The 16746-nt window shown below is 46.3% G+C and overlaps 1 protein-coding gene across 1 annotated transcript in view; it reads left to right on the top strand.

The window, feature by feature from the left end:
- Positions 1-16746, top strand: part of LOC100091960 (scavenger receptor cysteine-rich domain-containing protein SCART1-like) — a 58663-nt gene that overhangs the window by 23413 nt on the left and 18504 nt on the right. The window contains 1 exon segment of the mRNA XM_039911331.1: positions 15790-16125. Within this exon segment, the coding sequence (XP_039767265.1) occupies positions 15790-16125 (336 nt within the window).

Here is a 16746-nt window from a genome sequence, read left to right as displayed (position 1 = left end):
AGTAGGTTGGTATTAGAGGAGTGAAGTGTGTGGGCTGAGTTGTAGTAGGAAATCAGAGAGTTGAGGTAGGAGGGGGCAAGGTGATTGAACGCTTTAATGCCAGTTGTAAGGAATTTCTGTTTAATGGAGAGGTGGCTGGGCTACCAATGAAGGTTCTTGAGGAGTTGGGAAACATGAATTGAATAATTTTGTAGAAAATGACCAGATAGTTGAGCGAAGTATGGACTGAAGTGGGAAGAGGTAGAAGGCAGGGAGGTCTTTAAGGAGGCTGATGCAGTAATCAAGGCAGGACAGGATAAATGCTTGGGTTTATTCATTCATTCATTCAATTGTATTTATTGAGCACTTACTGTGTGCAAAGCACATTACTGAGTGCTTGGAAAGAACAATTTGGCAATAAATAGAGGCAATCCCTACCCAACAATGGGCTCACAGTCTAGAAGTGGGGAGACAGACAACAAAACAAAACAAGTAGACAGGCATCAATAGTATCAGTATAAATAAATTAAATTATCGTTAATGAAATAAATAGAATAATAAATATGTACAGATATACACAAGAGTTGTGGGTCAGGGAGGGGGTAGAGCAGAGGGCGGGAGTAAGGGCAATGGGGAGGGGAGGAGAAGCAGAGGAAATGGGGGGCTCAGTCGGAAGGCCTCCTGGAGAAGGTAAGCTTTCAATAGGGCTTTGAAGGGGGAAAGTGTGCTAGTTTGGTGGTTGTGATGAGGGAGGGCATTCCAGGCCAGTGGTGGGATGTGGACCAGGGGTCGACGGCAGGACAGGCTAGAACAGGGCACTTTGAGGAGTTTAGTGGCAGAGGAGCGGAGTGTGCAGGCTGGGCTGGAGAAGGACAGAAGGGAGGTGAGGTAGGAGGGGGCAAAGGGATGGAGAGCTCTGAAGCCAACACTGAGGAGCTTTTGCTTGAATTGAAGGTTGATCGGCAACCACTGGAGGTTTTTGAGGAGCCGGGTGACATGCCCAAATTGGTTGATTGATTTAGCCATAGTCTCAAGGAATGGGGGAAGGAAGCAATATTTCCTTTATTTTAGCCTAAACCTTTTTTGTCTCACCCACAGTCCTCTCCTCTGGGGTAGGGAGAATAGGGCTGATGCTCCAGGGTGTGGCCATGAGATATTTCAGGACATTTTTGGAGCAACAATGACTATTGTTGGGAATAATCAATCAATCCTTCAGTTGATAGCATTTATTGAGCTCTTACTGTTTGCAAAGCCCTGTACTAAGTACTTGGGATAGTGCAACACAATAGTGTTAGTAGACATGATGTCTTCCCACAAGGATCTTACAGTTCAGTGGTATAATAGACTCCAGTTACTGTTCCTTGGGGTTCAATAACATGTTCTAGAAGGATTTAGTGGAAGGTAGCATGACCTAGTGGAAAGAGCACAGAACTGGGAATCCAGAGACTCGGGTTCTAGTCCTGCCCCTGCTACCTGCCTGCTGGGTGACCTAAGGCCAGGCATTTACCTGCTCTGGGCCTCAGTTTCCTCATATAATAAAAATAATAGTGTTGGTATTTGTTAAGCGCTTATTATGTGCCAAGAACTGCTCTAAGCGCTGGGGTAGATACAAGGTAATTTGGTTGTCTCATGTGGGGCCCACAGTCTTCAACCCCATTTTACAGATGAGGAAACTGAGGCACAGAGAAGTTACATGACTTGCCCAAGGTCACACAGTTGACAAGCGACAGAGGCAGAATTAATAATAATAATAATGATGTTGGTATTTGTTAAGTGCTTACTATGTGCAGATCACTGTTCTAAGTGCTGGGGTAAATGCAGGGTAATCAGATTGTCCCATGTGAGGCTGACAGTCTTAATCCCCATTTTACAGATGAGGTAATTGAGGCACAGAAAAATTAAGTGATGCCCACAGTCACACAGGTGACAAGTGGCAGAGCCGAAATTCGAACCCATGACCTCTGACTCCCAAGCCTGTGCTCTTTCCACTAATCCACCCTTCTGCTATATGTGAAATGGGGATACGGTATTTGCTCTCTCTCCCTCATAGACCATGAGCCCCATGTGGGACAAGAACTGTGCCTGATTTGATTGTCTTATATCAACTCATATCAATACGTATATTGATTGTCTTATATCAGCTGAAGCAGCATGGCTTAGTGGAAAGAGCCCGGGCTTGAGAGTCAGAAGATGTAGTTTCTCATCCTGGCTCTGCCACCTGTGTGTTGTATGACCTTGGGCAAGCCACATAACCTCTCTGTGCCTCACTTACCTCATCTGTAAAATGTGGATTGAGACTGTGACACCACGTGGGACAACCTCATTACCTCGTATCAAACCCATGGCTTAGAACAGTGCATGGTATGTAATAAGCACTTAAAAAATACCATAATTAGTATTATTATTAGCACAGTGCTTGATAATTAGTAAGCCTTTAAACAGTAACATAGTAATGATAATAATAAGAGTAATGGTAATTAATAAGTAATGCCATGTTGATCATTAAGGATAATTATTGGTAATAATAATACCAATCCTTAGCCATGAAATATCTACCCCAGGCTTATCACAGTGCTTGTAACTTAGTAAACGTTTAATAAGTACTGTGATAATGATAATAATAAAAGCATGGTACTAGTGCTTGAGAGAGTACGATACAACAGTAAATTAAAGCATGCCCTGCCCACAATGAGCTTTACATAGTAAGCCCTTAATAAATACCATGACAAGGAAAATGATAAGAGTAATAATAGTTAATGAGTAAATAATGCCACTGTGGAGGATAATTAATGATAATTATTGATGGCAAAAATATCATTATTTGTCATACATGATAAATCACCTATAGAGTAACATCTTCAGAGTTACTGGTGAGTTTATTGAGTAGTGTCTGTAGAGCGCAATGAAGCAGTGTGGCCTAGTGGACAGAGCACGGACCCAGAGGTCAGAAGGACCTCCGTTCTCACATTGGCTCTGACTCTTGTCCTCTGTGTGACCTTCGGCGAGTTCTTTCACTTTTCAGTGCCTCAGTTACTCATCTGTAATATGGTGATAAAGACATAGCACTTGGGGTACATCCAACCCGATTAGCTTGTCTCTACCTCAGTGCTTAGTACAGCTCCTGGCATATAGTAAACACTTAAGGGATACCATAAAAAAAAGAAATTCACAAGTTTTGTTGCCACCTGGTTGCCTCAATCAAGTGCGCACGCTCTTGGTTTCTGCAATCGAAGGAGACATTCAGCTCTTCTTTCTCCTTATACACATACATATATGGTGATAGCTAAGGCTGAAATTACCATTGGATGCTTGGTTTCTAGAATGTTTCAGATAAAACCTCTGATAATTTCATAAAAGGTAATCATCATTCCGATTGGTTCCCTGCCCTAGGCTTTCACCAGCAGCAGGGTCTATATATGTTTGCCCCCGTCCCCTTTGTTGCTTTTCTGCCTGCACTCAAAAAAGCCCTGGTTGGGGGAGAGGGGCCACGGAGGTGAGGGCAGAGGACGACGGAGCCAGAAGATGGGCCCCAGGATGTTGGCTCTCCTCACGCTGGGTCTCGGGCCTCTCCTTCTAGCTGCCTGGGCCGGCCTTGTGGGTGAGTGTCTTTGCTTCACCAGCGCCAGGACGCCGGGCTCGGCTGGAGGAGGTTTCAAGCCTAAGGGAATGAAGCCGGGGGGAGGCCAAGTAATACTGGGTTGGGGGACGCAAAGTAATATTGGGTTTCCTGGAGATCCAGTAGAGAAGGGAAACTCGGATACTTTCCTCCAGGTTTTGCCAAGGATTCCACATGGGGTTCCACAATTCACCCACCCAGATCCTTGGAGATTATCAGTTTGGGAGTTGGGGAGGTGGAGATGGTTGGATGGAAGGCTGGGTGCAGGTGGTAGGCGGAAGCTTAGTAAGATTAAATAGAAAAATACAAGCATCTTTAGAGGATTTTCTCCACAGACATATCACCCCAGGGAAAATCCCTCCAGGACAGTTTTCACTTCCCAAAAAAGCTCTGGAGAGTCACTCAGCAGGAACTCAGTGAATATCATTGATGGATTGAGTGAGTAGTGATGGCAATTATTGAGCACCGGTGAAGGTGACAGATGTACTTTAACATCTTAGCACTTGGGAAAGTACAGTAATAATAATTAATGACCAAAATGCTAATTAAGTGGTTTCTATGGACCAAGTAGCGTACTAAGCAGTTTCAAGAAAATCAGGTTGGACACAGTCCCTGTCTGATGTGAGGCTCATGCTCTAAGTAGGAAGGAAGCAAAAGGAGCAAGAAGTATGTTTCCTGCCCATGGGGAGCTGACGGTCATAGAAAATAGTTATTCATGTTGGGAGTGGCTGGAAGAGTATATGCTGTGCCAGGAATCAATAGAATAAATCAGAATAAATGAATGGAGAAATGAATATATTATATGTTCATACATGTTATTTGGTACGAAGTAAGCATGTACCAAGTACCATTATTATCCTATATGTCTATGATATACCATGTTGTTATTGGGGTTTTTCAACCCTGAATCGGGCCGAAAGAGCTTCCGGTGTCGGTGTAGGACCGCCTGGACCTGGGTCCTCAAGCCCTCCAGATTTTTTATTCTTCTACAGCAGATTTGGGGAGTCCCACTAACTGTCCCCCAAATTCCTGATCCCCTCTTGCTGCTACTATTCTAAGGTGGAAGGTGTCTCCTCAAAACTGTAGAGGACATGGCGGGCTAGCCTACCACCCCCGTCCTGGGGCTGGCTGCAGGAAGCCCTCGGACAAAGCACTCCTGCTCATGGCTCCCCGGGTCACATGTCTCCCTGTCACCCTGAGCTTCTACCCCAGCCCCTACCACAGGTCATTCATTCATTCAATAGCATTTATTGAGCGCTTACTATGTGCAGAGCACTGTACTAAGCTCTTGGAATGAACAAGTCGGCAACAGATAGAGACAGTCCCTGCCCTTTGATGGGCTTACAGTCTAATCGGGGGAGACAGACAGACTAGAACAATGGCAATAACCAAGATCTGGGATCTCTGCAATATTTTATTTATTCTTAATAAGGTAACAACTGAAACAAATCCAGGTTAAACCATCTTTCCCTAGATTTAATTTTATTCCCCCCAGGGTCCTCTCTACTCCCATGTCAGCATCCTGAGACTCATATCCTGGGAGTCATGAGCCTCCCTTCCATGGGAGTCCTAGCCACTGGGCCCTGAGCCTCCAGGGATCCTCTTTGATTCCGTCCCGAGACCGGTGTCATTTAGGGCACACAGCATGAGTTCTTCTTCTCCCAGAAGCACTGCTCGCTTCCCCTCACCTCAAGATGGCCAAAGGTCTCCTTCTTTCCAACCTGCCCCTCTACTTCCTCCCTAATCCTTCTTTTTGATTGGTTCGGCTTACCCTTCAGGAGGGCACCAAGGACTGACTCTCCTGGCTTCCTCCTCCCACTCTTGAGTGTGGGGGCCAGTGGAATTGGTTGTCAATCCTCATTGCAGTCCTTACTTCACTCTGACACCCGAATCATATTCTAAAAATACTGTTCAGTCCATTTCTCCTGCTTCACAAGAACTACCAGTGGTTACTTCTCCACCTTCGAATCAAATAGAAATGGTTTACTGTCTGTTTGTTGTGGGCAGGAGTTGTCTCTCTTTATTGCTGTATTGTACTTTCCCAAGAGCTTAGTACAGTATTCTATGGATAGTAAGCACTCAATAAGTAAGATTGAATAAATTAAAGCACTCAATCGGCTCTCCCCCTACTGCTTCATTCAATTAATCTAACAATCAATTTGCTGAGCACTTACTGGGTGCAGAGCACTGTACTAAGTACTTGGTAGAGTAGAGCGCAATAATAGAGCAGACACATTCCCTGTCCAGAATGATCTTACAGCCTAGAAGGGGTAACAGATAGTAATATAAATTCATAAATTTCAAAATTTCCTTAAGTGCTATGGGGCTGGGGGTGCTGTGAGTATAAGGAGCAAGTCAGGGCAACACAGATGGGAGTGGGAAAAGAGGAAATGAGGGATTAGTCAGGGAAGGTCTCTTGGAGGAGATGTACTTTCAATAAGCCTTTGTAGGTGAGGAGAATGATTGCCGGATATGAAAAGGGAGGGCGATCCAGGCCAGAGGTAGGACATGGGCAAGAGGTCAGTGGCAAGAGAGATGAGACCTAGGTAGAGTGAGTAGGTTGGCTTCAGGGTTATTTGGCATCAGAGTTGGCATTAGAGAAGCAGCATGGCTTAGTGGCAAAAGCACGGCCTTGGGAGTCAGAGGTCATGGGTTCTAATCCTGGTTCTGCCACATCAGCTGTTAAAATGGGATTAAGAATGTGAGCCTTACGTGGGATATCCTGATTACCTTGTATCTACCCCTTGACTCTATTATTACCATTGTTCTTGTCTGTCCATCTCCCCCGATTAGACTGTAAGCCCGTCAAACGGTAGGGACTGTCTCTATCTGTTGCCAACTTGTTCATCCCAAGTGCTTAGTACAGTGCTCTGCACATAGTAAGCGCTCAATAAATACTATTGAATGAATGAATGAATACCCCAGCGCTTAGAATAGTGCTTAGAATAGTAAATGCTTAACAAATACCATCATAATCATTATTATTAGAGTAGCGAAGTGTGTGGTCTGGATTGTAGTAGGAGAGTTACAAGGTGAGATAGGAGGTGGCAAGATAATTGATTGCGGTAAGGTCCACGGTGAGGAGTTTCTCTCTGATGTGGAGGTGGATGGGAAAGCACTGCAATTTCTTGAGGAATGTGGAAATATGGACTGAACTTTTTTCTACAAAAATGAACTGAACTGGCATTGGGGGAGACAGGAGGTAGGGAAGTCAGCAAGGAGATTTATACAGTAATCAAGGAAATCCTTTATGGGGATTTTCTTATATTTTACAACAAAAAGACATTTAGTAGTTGCAAATTACTATTTGCTTCCCCTTCAGCGTCACTTCTCCAATTAGCCTTCTCTTCTGCCATGCTTATCCACTTTAACCCTTGTCTGTAATCTTTAACCCTTAGAGAAGCAGCGTGGCTCAATGGAAAGAGCCTGGGCTTGGGAGCCACAGGTCATGGGTTCGAATCCCAGCTCTGCCATTTGTCAGCTGTGTGACTGTGGGCAAGTCACTTAACTTCTCTGTGCCTCAGTTCCCTCACCTGTAAAATGGGGATTAACTGTGAGCCTCACGTGGGACAACCTGATTACCCTGTATCTCCCCCAGCGCTTAGAACAGTGCTGTGCACATAGTAAGTGCTTAACAAATACCAACATTATTATTATTATTATTATTAAATTTTCACCCTTCCCCCTCAACACATGCATATATCAACCTATAATTCATATAAATGTATGTCTGCCCCTCTAGTCTTTGCGATATTCTCGATCTACATATTCAGTCTGTCACCAGATCCTGTCACCAAATCTACAGAAACTGCTCTCTCGAAGGTCACAAATGATCTCTTACTTGCCAAATCTAACAGCCTCTATGCCATCCTAATCCTTCTCGACCTCTCAGCTGCATTTGACACTGTCGACCGTCCCCTTCTAGAAACATCATCCAACATTGACTTCACTGACTCTGACCTCTCCTGGTTCCCCTCCTATCTCTTGGGATGCCTATTCTCACTCTTTTTCATGGGCTCTTCTTCTGCCTCCCACTCCCTAACTGTGGGGGTCCCTGAAGGTTCAATTTTGGGTCACCTACTATTCTCCATCCTACACCCATTCCCTCGAACAACTCATTTGCTCTCATGGCTTCAACTGCCACCTTTATATGGCTGATACTCAAATCTACATCTTCAACCCTGATCTCTTTCCCTTTCTGCGGTCTCACATTTCCTCTTGGATTCAAGGCATCTTTCTTGGATGTCCTGCCATTGTCTCAAATTTAACATGTCTAAAATAGAACTTCTTATCATCCCACTCAAACCCTGTCCTCCTACTGACTTTCCCATCACTGTAGAAGGCACCACCATCCTTCCTGTCTCACAAGGCGGTACCCTTGGTGGTTTCCTTTACTCCTCTCTTATTCAACACACATATTCAACCAGTACTAAATCCTGCTGGTTTGACCTTCACAACATCGTTAAGATCCACCCTTTCCTCTCCATTCCAAATGCTACCATCCTAGTCTAAGCGTTTATTCTATCCTGCTTTGATTACTGTACCAGTCTCCTGGCTGACCTCCTACTCCCTGTCTCTCCCCACTCCAATTCATACTTCACTCTTCTGCCTAGATCATTTGTCTACAAAAACACTCGGGCCATGTTTCCCCACTCCTCAAGAACCTCCATTGGTTGCCCTTCCACCTCTGCATCAAACAAAAACTCCTCACCATGTGTTTTAAAGCACTCAGTCACTTTGCCTTTTCCTACCTACCTACCTGCTTTCTTAATACATCCCGTTGTGCACACTTTGCTCCTCTAATGCCAAATATCTCACTGTACCTTGATTTCATCTCTCTCACCTCCAACCTCTCCCCCACATCCTGCCTCTGGCCTGGAACACCCTCCATCTTCATATCCAGCAGACAACTACTCTCCCCACCTTTAAAGCCTTGTTGAAAGCACCTCTCCTCCGTGAGGCCTTCCCTAAGCTCTTCTTTTCCTTCTCTCACTCCCTTCTGTTTCTTGCTCCCTTTGTTCATACCCTTCCCAGCCCCACTGCACTAACATGCATATAATTCTAATCCTCCTTGACTTCTCAGCTGCCTTTGACACTGTCGACCATCCCCTCCTCCTCCACACCTTATTTCACCTTGGCTTCACGGACTCCGTCCTTTCCTGGTTCTCCTCTTATCTCTCTGGCCGGTCATTCTCGGTCTCCTTCGCAGGCGCCTCCTCCCCCTCCCATCCTTTAACTGTTGGAGTTCCTCAAGGGTCACTTCTTGGCCCTCTTCTGTTCTCCATTTACACTCACTCTCTCGGTGAACTCATTCGCTCTCACGGCTTCGACTACCATCTCTACGCAGATGACACGCAGATCTACATCTCCGCCCCTGTCCTCTCCCCCTCCCTTCGGGCTCGCATCTCCTCCCGCCTCTGGGACGTCTCCACCTGGATGTCGGCCCACCACCTAAAACTCAACATGAGCAAGACTGGGCTCCTCATCTTTCCTCCCAAACCCGGTCCTCTCCCAGACTTCCCTATCACCGTGGATGGTATGACCATCCTTCCCGTCTCTCGGGCCCGCAACCTCTGTGTCATCTTTGACTCGTCTCTCTCTTTCACCCCACACATCCCATCTGTTACCGAGACCTGCCGGTTTCACCTTTACAATATCACCAAGATCCGCCCTTTCCTCTCCACCCAATCTAAGGTTAGCAGTAACCTTACTGCTACAGGCTCTTGTTATATCCCGGCTAGACTACTGTGTCAGCCTTCTCTCTGATCTCCCTTCCTCCTTTCTCGCCCCGCTCCAGTCTATTCTTCACTTCGCTGCCCGGCTCATCTTCCTCCAGAAATGATCTGGGCATGTCACTCCCCTTCTTAAACACCTCCAGTGGTTGCCTATCAACCTCCGCTCCAAACCAAAACTCCTCACTCTAGGCTTCAAGGCTCTCCATCACCTAGCTCCTTCCTACCTCTCCTCCCTTCTCTCGTTCTACCGCCCACCCCGCACGCTCCACTCCTCTGCTGCCCACCTCCTCACCGTCCCTCGGTCTCGCCTATCCCGCTGTCGACCCCTGGGCCACATCCTCCCCTGGGCCTGGAACGCCCTCCCTCCTCACCTCAGACAATCTAATTCTCTTCCCCTCTTCAAATCCCTACTTAAAACTCACCTCCTCCAAGAGACCTTCCCAGACTGAGCTCCTCCCTTTTTCCCTCTGCTCCCTCTACCCCCCCTTCACCTCTCTGCAGCTAAACCCTCTTCTCCCCCCTTTCCCTTTCCTCCTCCCCCTCTCCCATCCCACCCCCTCAGCACTGTACTCGTCCGCTTGACTGTATATATCTTTATCACCCTATTTATTTTGTTTAATGAGATGTACATCACCCTGATTCTATTTAGTTGCCATTGTTTTTATGAGATGTTCTTCCCCTTGACTCTATTTATTGCCATTGTTCTTGTCTGCCTGTCTCCCCCGATTAGACTGTAAGCCTGTCAAACGGCAGGGACTGTCTCTATCTGTTGCCGACTTGTTCATTCCAAGCGCTTAGTACAGTGCTCTGCACAAAGTAAACGCTCAATAAATACTATTGAATGAATGAATGAATATAATAATAATAAAAATGATGGCATTTGTTAAGCGCTTACTATGTTCAAAGCACTGGGATAGATACAAGGCCATCAGGTTGTCCCACGTGGGACTTGCAGTCTTAGTCCCCATTTTAAAGATGAGGCAACTGAGGCCTAGAGAATTTAAATGATTTGCCCAAGGTCACACAGCTGACAACTGGTGGAGCCAGGATTAGAACCAGTGACCTCTGATTCCCAAGCCCGTGCTCTTTCCACTAAGCCACGCTGCTTCCCATATTTGTAATTTAATTTTTTTATATTAATGTCAATCTCCCCCTCTAGGCTATAAGCTGATGTGGGCAGGGATGTGACTCATATTATAATCTTGTACTCTGTCAAGTACTTAGTACAGTGCTGTGCACACAGTAAGAGCTCAGTGAATATGTTTGACTGACTGACTGACTTGCTGAAGGTCTCACAGCTGCCAAACGGCAAAGTCACATTTGGAACGCAGGTTTCATGACTCCTAGGCTTGTGCCATTTGTATTTGGGAAGGAGGGTGGCACTATGGAAAGCAGCTGGGCCTAGGAGTCAGAGGCCTGGGTTCTAATCCCTTAGAGAAGCAGCGTGCTCAGTGGAAAGAGCCTGGGATTAGGAGTCAGAGGTTGTGGGTTCTAATCCCGGCTCTGCCATTTATCAGCTGTGTGACCTTGGACAAGTCACTTCACTTCTCTGTGCCTCAGTTACTTCATCTGTCGAAAGGGTGTTATGACTGTGAGCCCCACGTGGGACAACCTGATTATCTTGTATCTATCCCAGTGCTTGGAAGAGTGCTTGGCACATAGTAAGTGCTTAACAAATATCATCATCATCATCATCACCTGCTGTTAACCTGCTTTGTGACTTTAGGCACGTCACTTCACTTCTCTGCTCCTCACTTTCCTTTTCTAGGAATTTAATCTTAGTCTCTCTACTTTGACTGTGAGACTCATGTGGGACAGGGACCTTGTCCAACCTGAAGATCTTGTATTTACCCCAGCACTTGGTACAGTGCTTGGCACATAGAAGTGCTAAACAAGTAACATAGCATAATAATTTTTAGGACATGCTGCTTCTCTGGAGCAGAAGGTTGCTTACATTGCTCACCTAGGAGGAGAAAGGCTGTGAGAGTGTTATCCAGTCCTCCCTCTTCACAACCCTATTGCCTAAGTATTCCCCCTTTACTGCCATCTTGGCTGGTCATCAGTAGGGCCCCAGCCTAACTTTTGAAGAGCAGGAGATTTGGGAATCTGGAAATCACAAGACTGTTTAAGGTGGAGGTTTGGGAGATGAGGCCATCCTCATGGGCAGCTTTGGTTGGCCCTGTAGCCTGCCAGCTCCAGTGGTTGGTCTCAGGCCCCGCAAACAGAGGCTAAGAAATTCAATTATTCACTTCCCTGGGATCAGGATCAGGTCTGGCCTTGGATTCTCCATGAGGAAGAGGAAAAAGTAGTGGCCCTCTTTGTCACGAGTCTCTGGCTTGCTCATACCAACAGGACTTTCCTGGATCGGATAGCTGTCATGGCACTTAAAGAGTCAAACCAATGTAGGTACCAACCACCAAGATTATTGTACACAGGTTTAGTTTTTTACCAAAATGCAAGGGAGTGAAACAGGCACACTGTCACTCACACCCACTCTACCAAGGGTTCAGTGCCAATCTGCTGGTCAAGGGAGCCCGTTCTGTCGATTCTGTGGTGAAAGGGTGGGAGGAGTTTCTGGTGACACGGACCGCTGACTCTGCAAGTATCCTGCACATGCTGCTTCCCCTAAAAGCTGCTTCCCTCACACTGCGTCCCTCCAAACACCACTTCTCCGTAATGCTGCTTCCTTCACTGCTTCCCCTGCTGCTTCTTTCCTCATGATTCAAAGCGACCACCTTTTATCTGCCTTAGGCGTCGCACCTGCAGCCCTACATGGCAGTCATTGATTGGTCCAAGCCAGTTGCCGGTTTGAGCAGGATGAGAAAACCACAACTCCCTCCGTGATCCGACCCCGTGGGCCGCCAACGAACTGCCCTGAAGTAGACCACCCCAATTCTTTCACAAGTTTCTGTTCTTCTTCATTGTTGTCTGTGGGGTCACAAAGAGTCAATAGTAAAGCAGCTTATTGTGGACTCACCACACTCTTGAAGTCCTTTTAGCCCATCATTCCGTGTAAACGTGACTGACCTTTGTTATGCCTCTGTTTCTCTGAAGGATGTGCTGAGGAAGAGGTGAAGCTGATTCATTCTAGAAGTCCCTGTATAGGAATTGTTCTGGTTAAGCATCAGGATCGCTGGGGATTGGTGTGCAGTCATTCCTGGAATGTGAAAGAAGCATCCGTGGTCTGTAAACAGCTGAACTGTGGAACTGCCTTTGGAGCACCAAAAGCTTTCCCAAAGAATCAATATCCACCTGAATTGTCAACATTCCCCGGATTGCATGGAGTTTCATGTAGAGGGAATGAATCTTCTCTCCGGAACTGCAATCTAGGGGAGTGGAGTTGGAAGGACTGCTCCGACGACTGGTTCAATTCTATAGTTTGTTCAAGTAAGAAAGTGCCTGTCTAGGATGTCATGGGCAAACATCCCCCCACCCCATTCAACTTCCCCGAGGGCAGAGATCATGCCTACCAATCAGATTGTGTTGTAGTCTCCCAAGTACCTGCTACAGCCCTCTCAGCACACAGTAAGCACTCAATAAATATCGCTCATTACTTGACCGATGGATTCCCTGAAGTGGCTGCTTATAGTAAGTGGGCCAAGTACGGGCAATCTTCATTGTAAACAAATTTTGGAAAGAAGCTAGGAAAAAAAGGAACAAGGGGTATGGAAAAGCACTCAGTTTATGGCGGGGAAATGTAGAAATAGTGATTGGCATTAGCACTGGTTTGATATAATGAAATAAACAGGAGGGGGAAGTGCTCAGTGAAATCTCTAAATCTCCAGGTGATTCAACTTCATCATCATCATTAATTCGGTTTACTAAGTAGGGACTCAATAATTCCAACATCAGATTTATTAAGTGCCTACAAAGTCAATCAATTAATGATATTCACTGAGGGCTTCCTGGGTGCTAAGTGCTGTATGTACTAAGCACTTGGGAGAGTACAGTAGAGTTAATAGACATGATCTCTGCTCACAAGGATTTTATAATCTAGTGGGAAAGATGGTGCATAAAACAAATTACAGGAATGAAAGCAACAGAGTTCAAGAATATGTACATAAGGACAGTACAGGTCAGGGTGAGGTGAGTATCAAAATACTGAAGGGGTGTGGACCACATGCATAGGTGATCCAGAAGGGAGAGAGAATAGGGTAGAGAGATGAGAGGTTAATCAAGCAAAGCTTCCGGGAGAAGATGTGATTTGAATAGGGTTTTGAAGCTGGGGAGAGCAGTGGTCTGTCAGATAGCTACCGAGATCCATTATTCTATGCAGAATGCTTTCTGAGCACTTTGGAGAATACTATAAAAGCATAAAGATATGGGAATGAACAATCTAATCCATCTATTGATGGCATTGATTAAGCATTTATTGTGTGCAGAGCACTGTACCAAGGACTTGGGAGAATACAACACAATAGAGTTGGTATATAAGTTACCTGGCTTCAGTGAACTTATAGTTTAGAAAGGACAGGATGGTGTAAATTGAAAAAATATCACTACAAGCCCCTTATTGCTGGTGCCTGAACAAAAATGTCAATCTGTGTGAAATGGACAGAGCAAACTATTTCCTCGGGGACTCTCTGTGCATTCTAAACCCACAAATGGTCTCATTAGGAGGATTTTCCTCTTCAGAGTCCAGGGTGCTTATACAAGGAAGCATGGAGCTCACTGAATTTGAATTTGAGTTTCTGTCTGAAAATGGAGAATTACTCATGAAAGTTTTGATAGACTTCCTTTGAAAATCAAATGATTAGGTTGAATATTCTCCCTGAATCTCAGGTCTGTGTTTTACAGAGAGTGACTACTCAGCAGTAATACTGGCAAAAGGAAACAGTCCCTGTGCTGGGTTTCCTGGACAACTCGTTGCATCAAAAGACTTGGTGATGACATGTAACTTTCGCAGCAAGGAGGCCACCGTTCTTTGCAGAGAGTTGGGATGTGGTTCAGCTCTTCAACCTTCCACTGACCTCCATTTGAGAGAAGACTTGGGAAACACATCCAGGGCTGTGACCTGTCAGGGCACTGAGCCAACTCTCCTAAATTGCTTCTTTCTACAAAGACATTTAGGTCTCTGTAATCCAGACTCAGACCCTCAAGTGATCTGTTCAGGTGAGTGTGACTTTCAACTGGAGGTGAATATCATCCACGCAGTAAGGGGGAAATTAAACAATGAATCTAGAATAGGAGTTCTCTGCTTGGAAGTTCCTATCCAGGGGGCATATCTTTCAGCTCATGGCAAGGCATAATAATAATAATGTTGGTATTTGTTAAGTGCTTACTATGTGCAGAGCACAGTTCTAAGTGCTGGGGTAGATACAGGGTAATTAACCTGTCCCACATGAGGCTCACAGTTTTTCATCCCCATTTTACAGATGAGGGAACTGAGGCACAGAGAAGTGAAGTGACTTGCCCACAGTCACACAGCTGACAGGTGGCAGAGCCGGGATTCGAAACCATGACCTCTGACTCCCAAGCCCGGGGTCTTTCCACTGAGCCACGCTGCTTCTCAGCCACGCTGCTTCTTAGCCATGCCGCTTCTCATGCTCAACTCTTTTTATGTTACAACCCACTGAACATTCCCACCTGTCAATCACATCATCTTTTTCATTCATTCATGTTTCTTTGTAGTCCTCCTCTCCCCAAACCTCTTTCCCACTCACTCCACCCTCCCCATGCCAACTTTATTCAAGTAATTGTATTTATCGACCACTTTCTGTTTTTTCTTTTCTGTTTTTTGTTAAGCACTAACTATGTGTCAAGCATTATGTACTAAGTCTCTGTCCCTCATGGGGCCCACAATCAAAGTTGAAGGAAGGAGGATTTAATCCCCATTTTAAAGATGAGAAAAGTGAGCCACAGGAAAGTGAAGTGATTTGCCCAAGGTCACACATCAGACAAATGGAGGAGACAGAATTTTAAGCCCAGCTCCTCTGACGGAGTCTGTCTCCTTTTCCCTAGGCCATGCTGTTTCTGTGCGTACAACACTATACTAGATGCTTGGGAGAGTTTAAATGACTAGGCTGAGAAAATTTCTGCCTTCAAGGAGCTTCCAGTCCATTGTGATTTTCTGACTGAAGCAGCCTGGCTTTTCTTATCTAGTCAGGAAGCAGGTGAAAGGGGCAGAGTGAGGCCCTTGGAGTCCCTGGCTGGAGAGTGGGCCTTTGTGTTGGCATTAACATTGATATTACTAGCCTAATTACGAGCTAATACCTTCCCAGTGGACGATGAGATTGGGAATCCCAAGTCTTGTTAAGAGCAAAGATATTTCTTGGGCTGAATGAGGAGGACCGGGGTTCACTCTGTGTGTGTAGGTAACACTATTATGGATCTGCTTGTTTCATCAGGGCCAGGCTGGCATGGAGGCCCGGTGTGAACGTGGAGGGCCGGGGGTGGCTCTGTGTGGGTGTGTGAGGGCTGAGGAGGTTGCGGCGGTTGTGTGTCTGTTTGCTTTGGCAGGGCACCGGGAGGTGCGCCTCGCAGGCGGCGAACACCCGTGCGCGGGGCGTCTGGAGGTGCGGCGGGGCCTGGAGTGGGGCACGGTCTGCCAGTCGGACCTGGACCTGGCCACGGCCCACGTGGTCTGCCGGGAGCTGCGCTGTGGAGCTGCTGTGTCCGTGCCCGGGGGTGCTTGCTTCGGCCAGGGGCCGGGCCCACTGTGGACCCAGGAGACCTTCCGCTGTCGAGGGAATGAGTCTCTCCTGTTCCACTGTCCCCGCGGGCCGGCACGGATGGAGCCCTGCTCCCACAGGCAGGAGGCCGCCATCCGCTGCTCAGGTGAGTCTCCCAGACCCAGTATTGGGGGAAGTCTGACTGATCGGGACTCTTCCCCAGAGGAACGTGATTCCTCAAGATGATTTCTTTGCCTCCGATGTTTTAGGTTTCCTTTATCCCTGCTCCATTGGGAATATGCCACTGGCTTTTCCCAACAAAAGGCTCCATCATCTCCACGATGAGCTTACATCTCTAGACTTTAAGCTCGTGTGGGCAGGGAACAGATCGACCCAGCTCGTTATACTGTGCTCTCCCAAGTATTCGTTCATTCAATTCAATTCAATTCCTTCATTCAATTGTATTTATCTATCACTTACTGTGTGCAGAGCACTTTAGTAAGCACTCAGGAAAATACAATACAACAATAAACAGACACATTCCCTGCCCCCAGTTAGCTTACAATCCAGAAGGGGAGACAGTTATTAATATAAATGAATTACGGATATGGATGTAAGTGCTGTGGGACAGAGAGCAGCGATGAATAAAGGGAGCAACTCAGGATGATGCAGAAGGGAGTGGGAGAAGAGGAAAGGAAGTCTTAGTTAGGGAAGGTCTCTTGGAGGAGACGTGCCTTCAGTAAGGCTTTGAGGAGGGGGAGAGTAATTGCCTGTCAGGTTGGAAGAGGGAGGGCATTCCAGACTA

The sequence above is a fragment of the Ornithorhynchus anatinus genome, chromosome 3 (assembly GCF_004115215.2).
Source record: "Ornithorhynchus anatinus isolate Pmale09 chromosome 3, mOrnAna1.pri.v4, whole genome shotgun sequence".
NCBI classification, from domain to species: Eukaryota; Metazoa; Chordata; class Mammalia; order Monotremata; family Ornithorhynchidae; genus Ornithorhynchus; species Ornithorhynchus anatinus.
The sequence above is the reverse complement of the archived record's forward strand: the minus strand, read 5'-3'. Positions and strand labels throughout refer to the sequence as shown.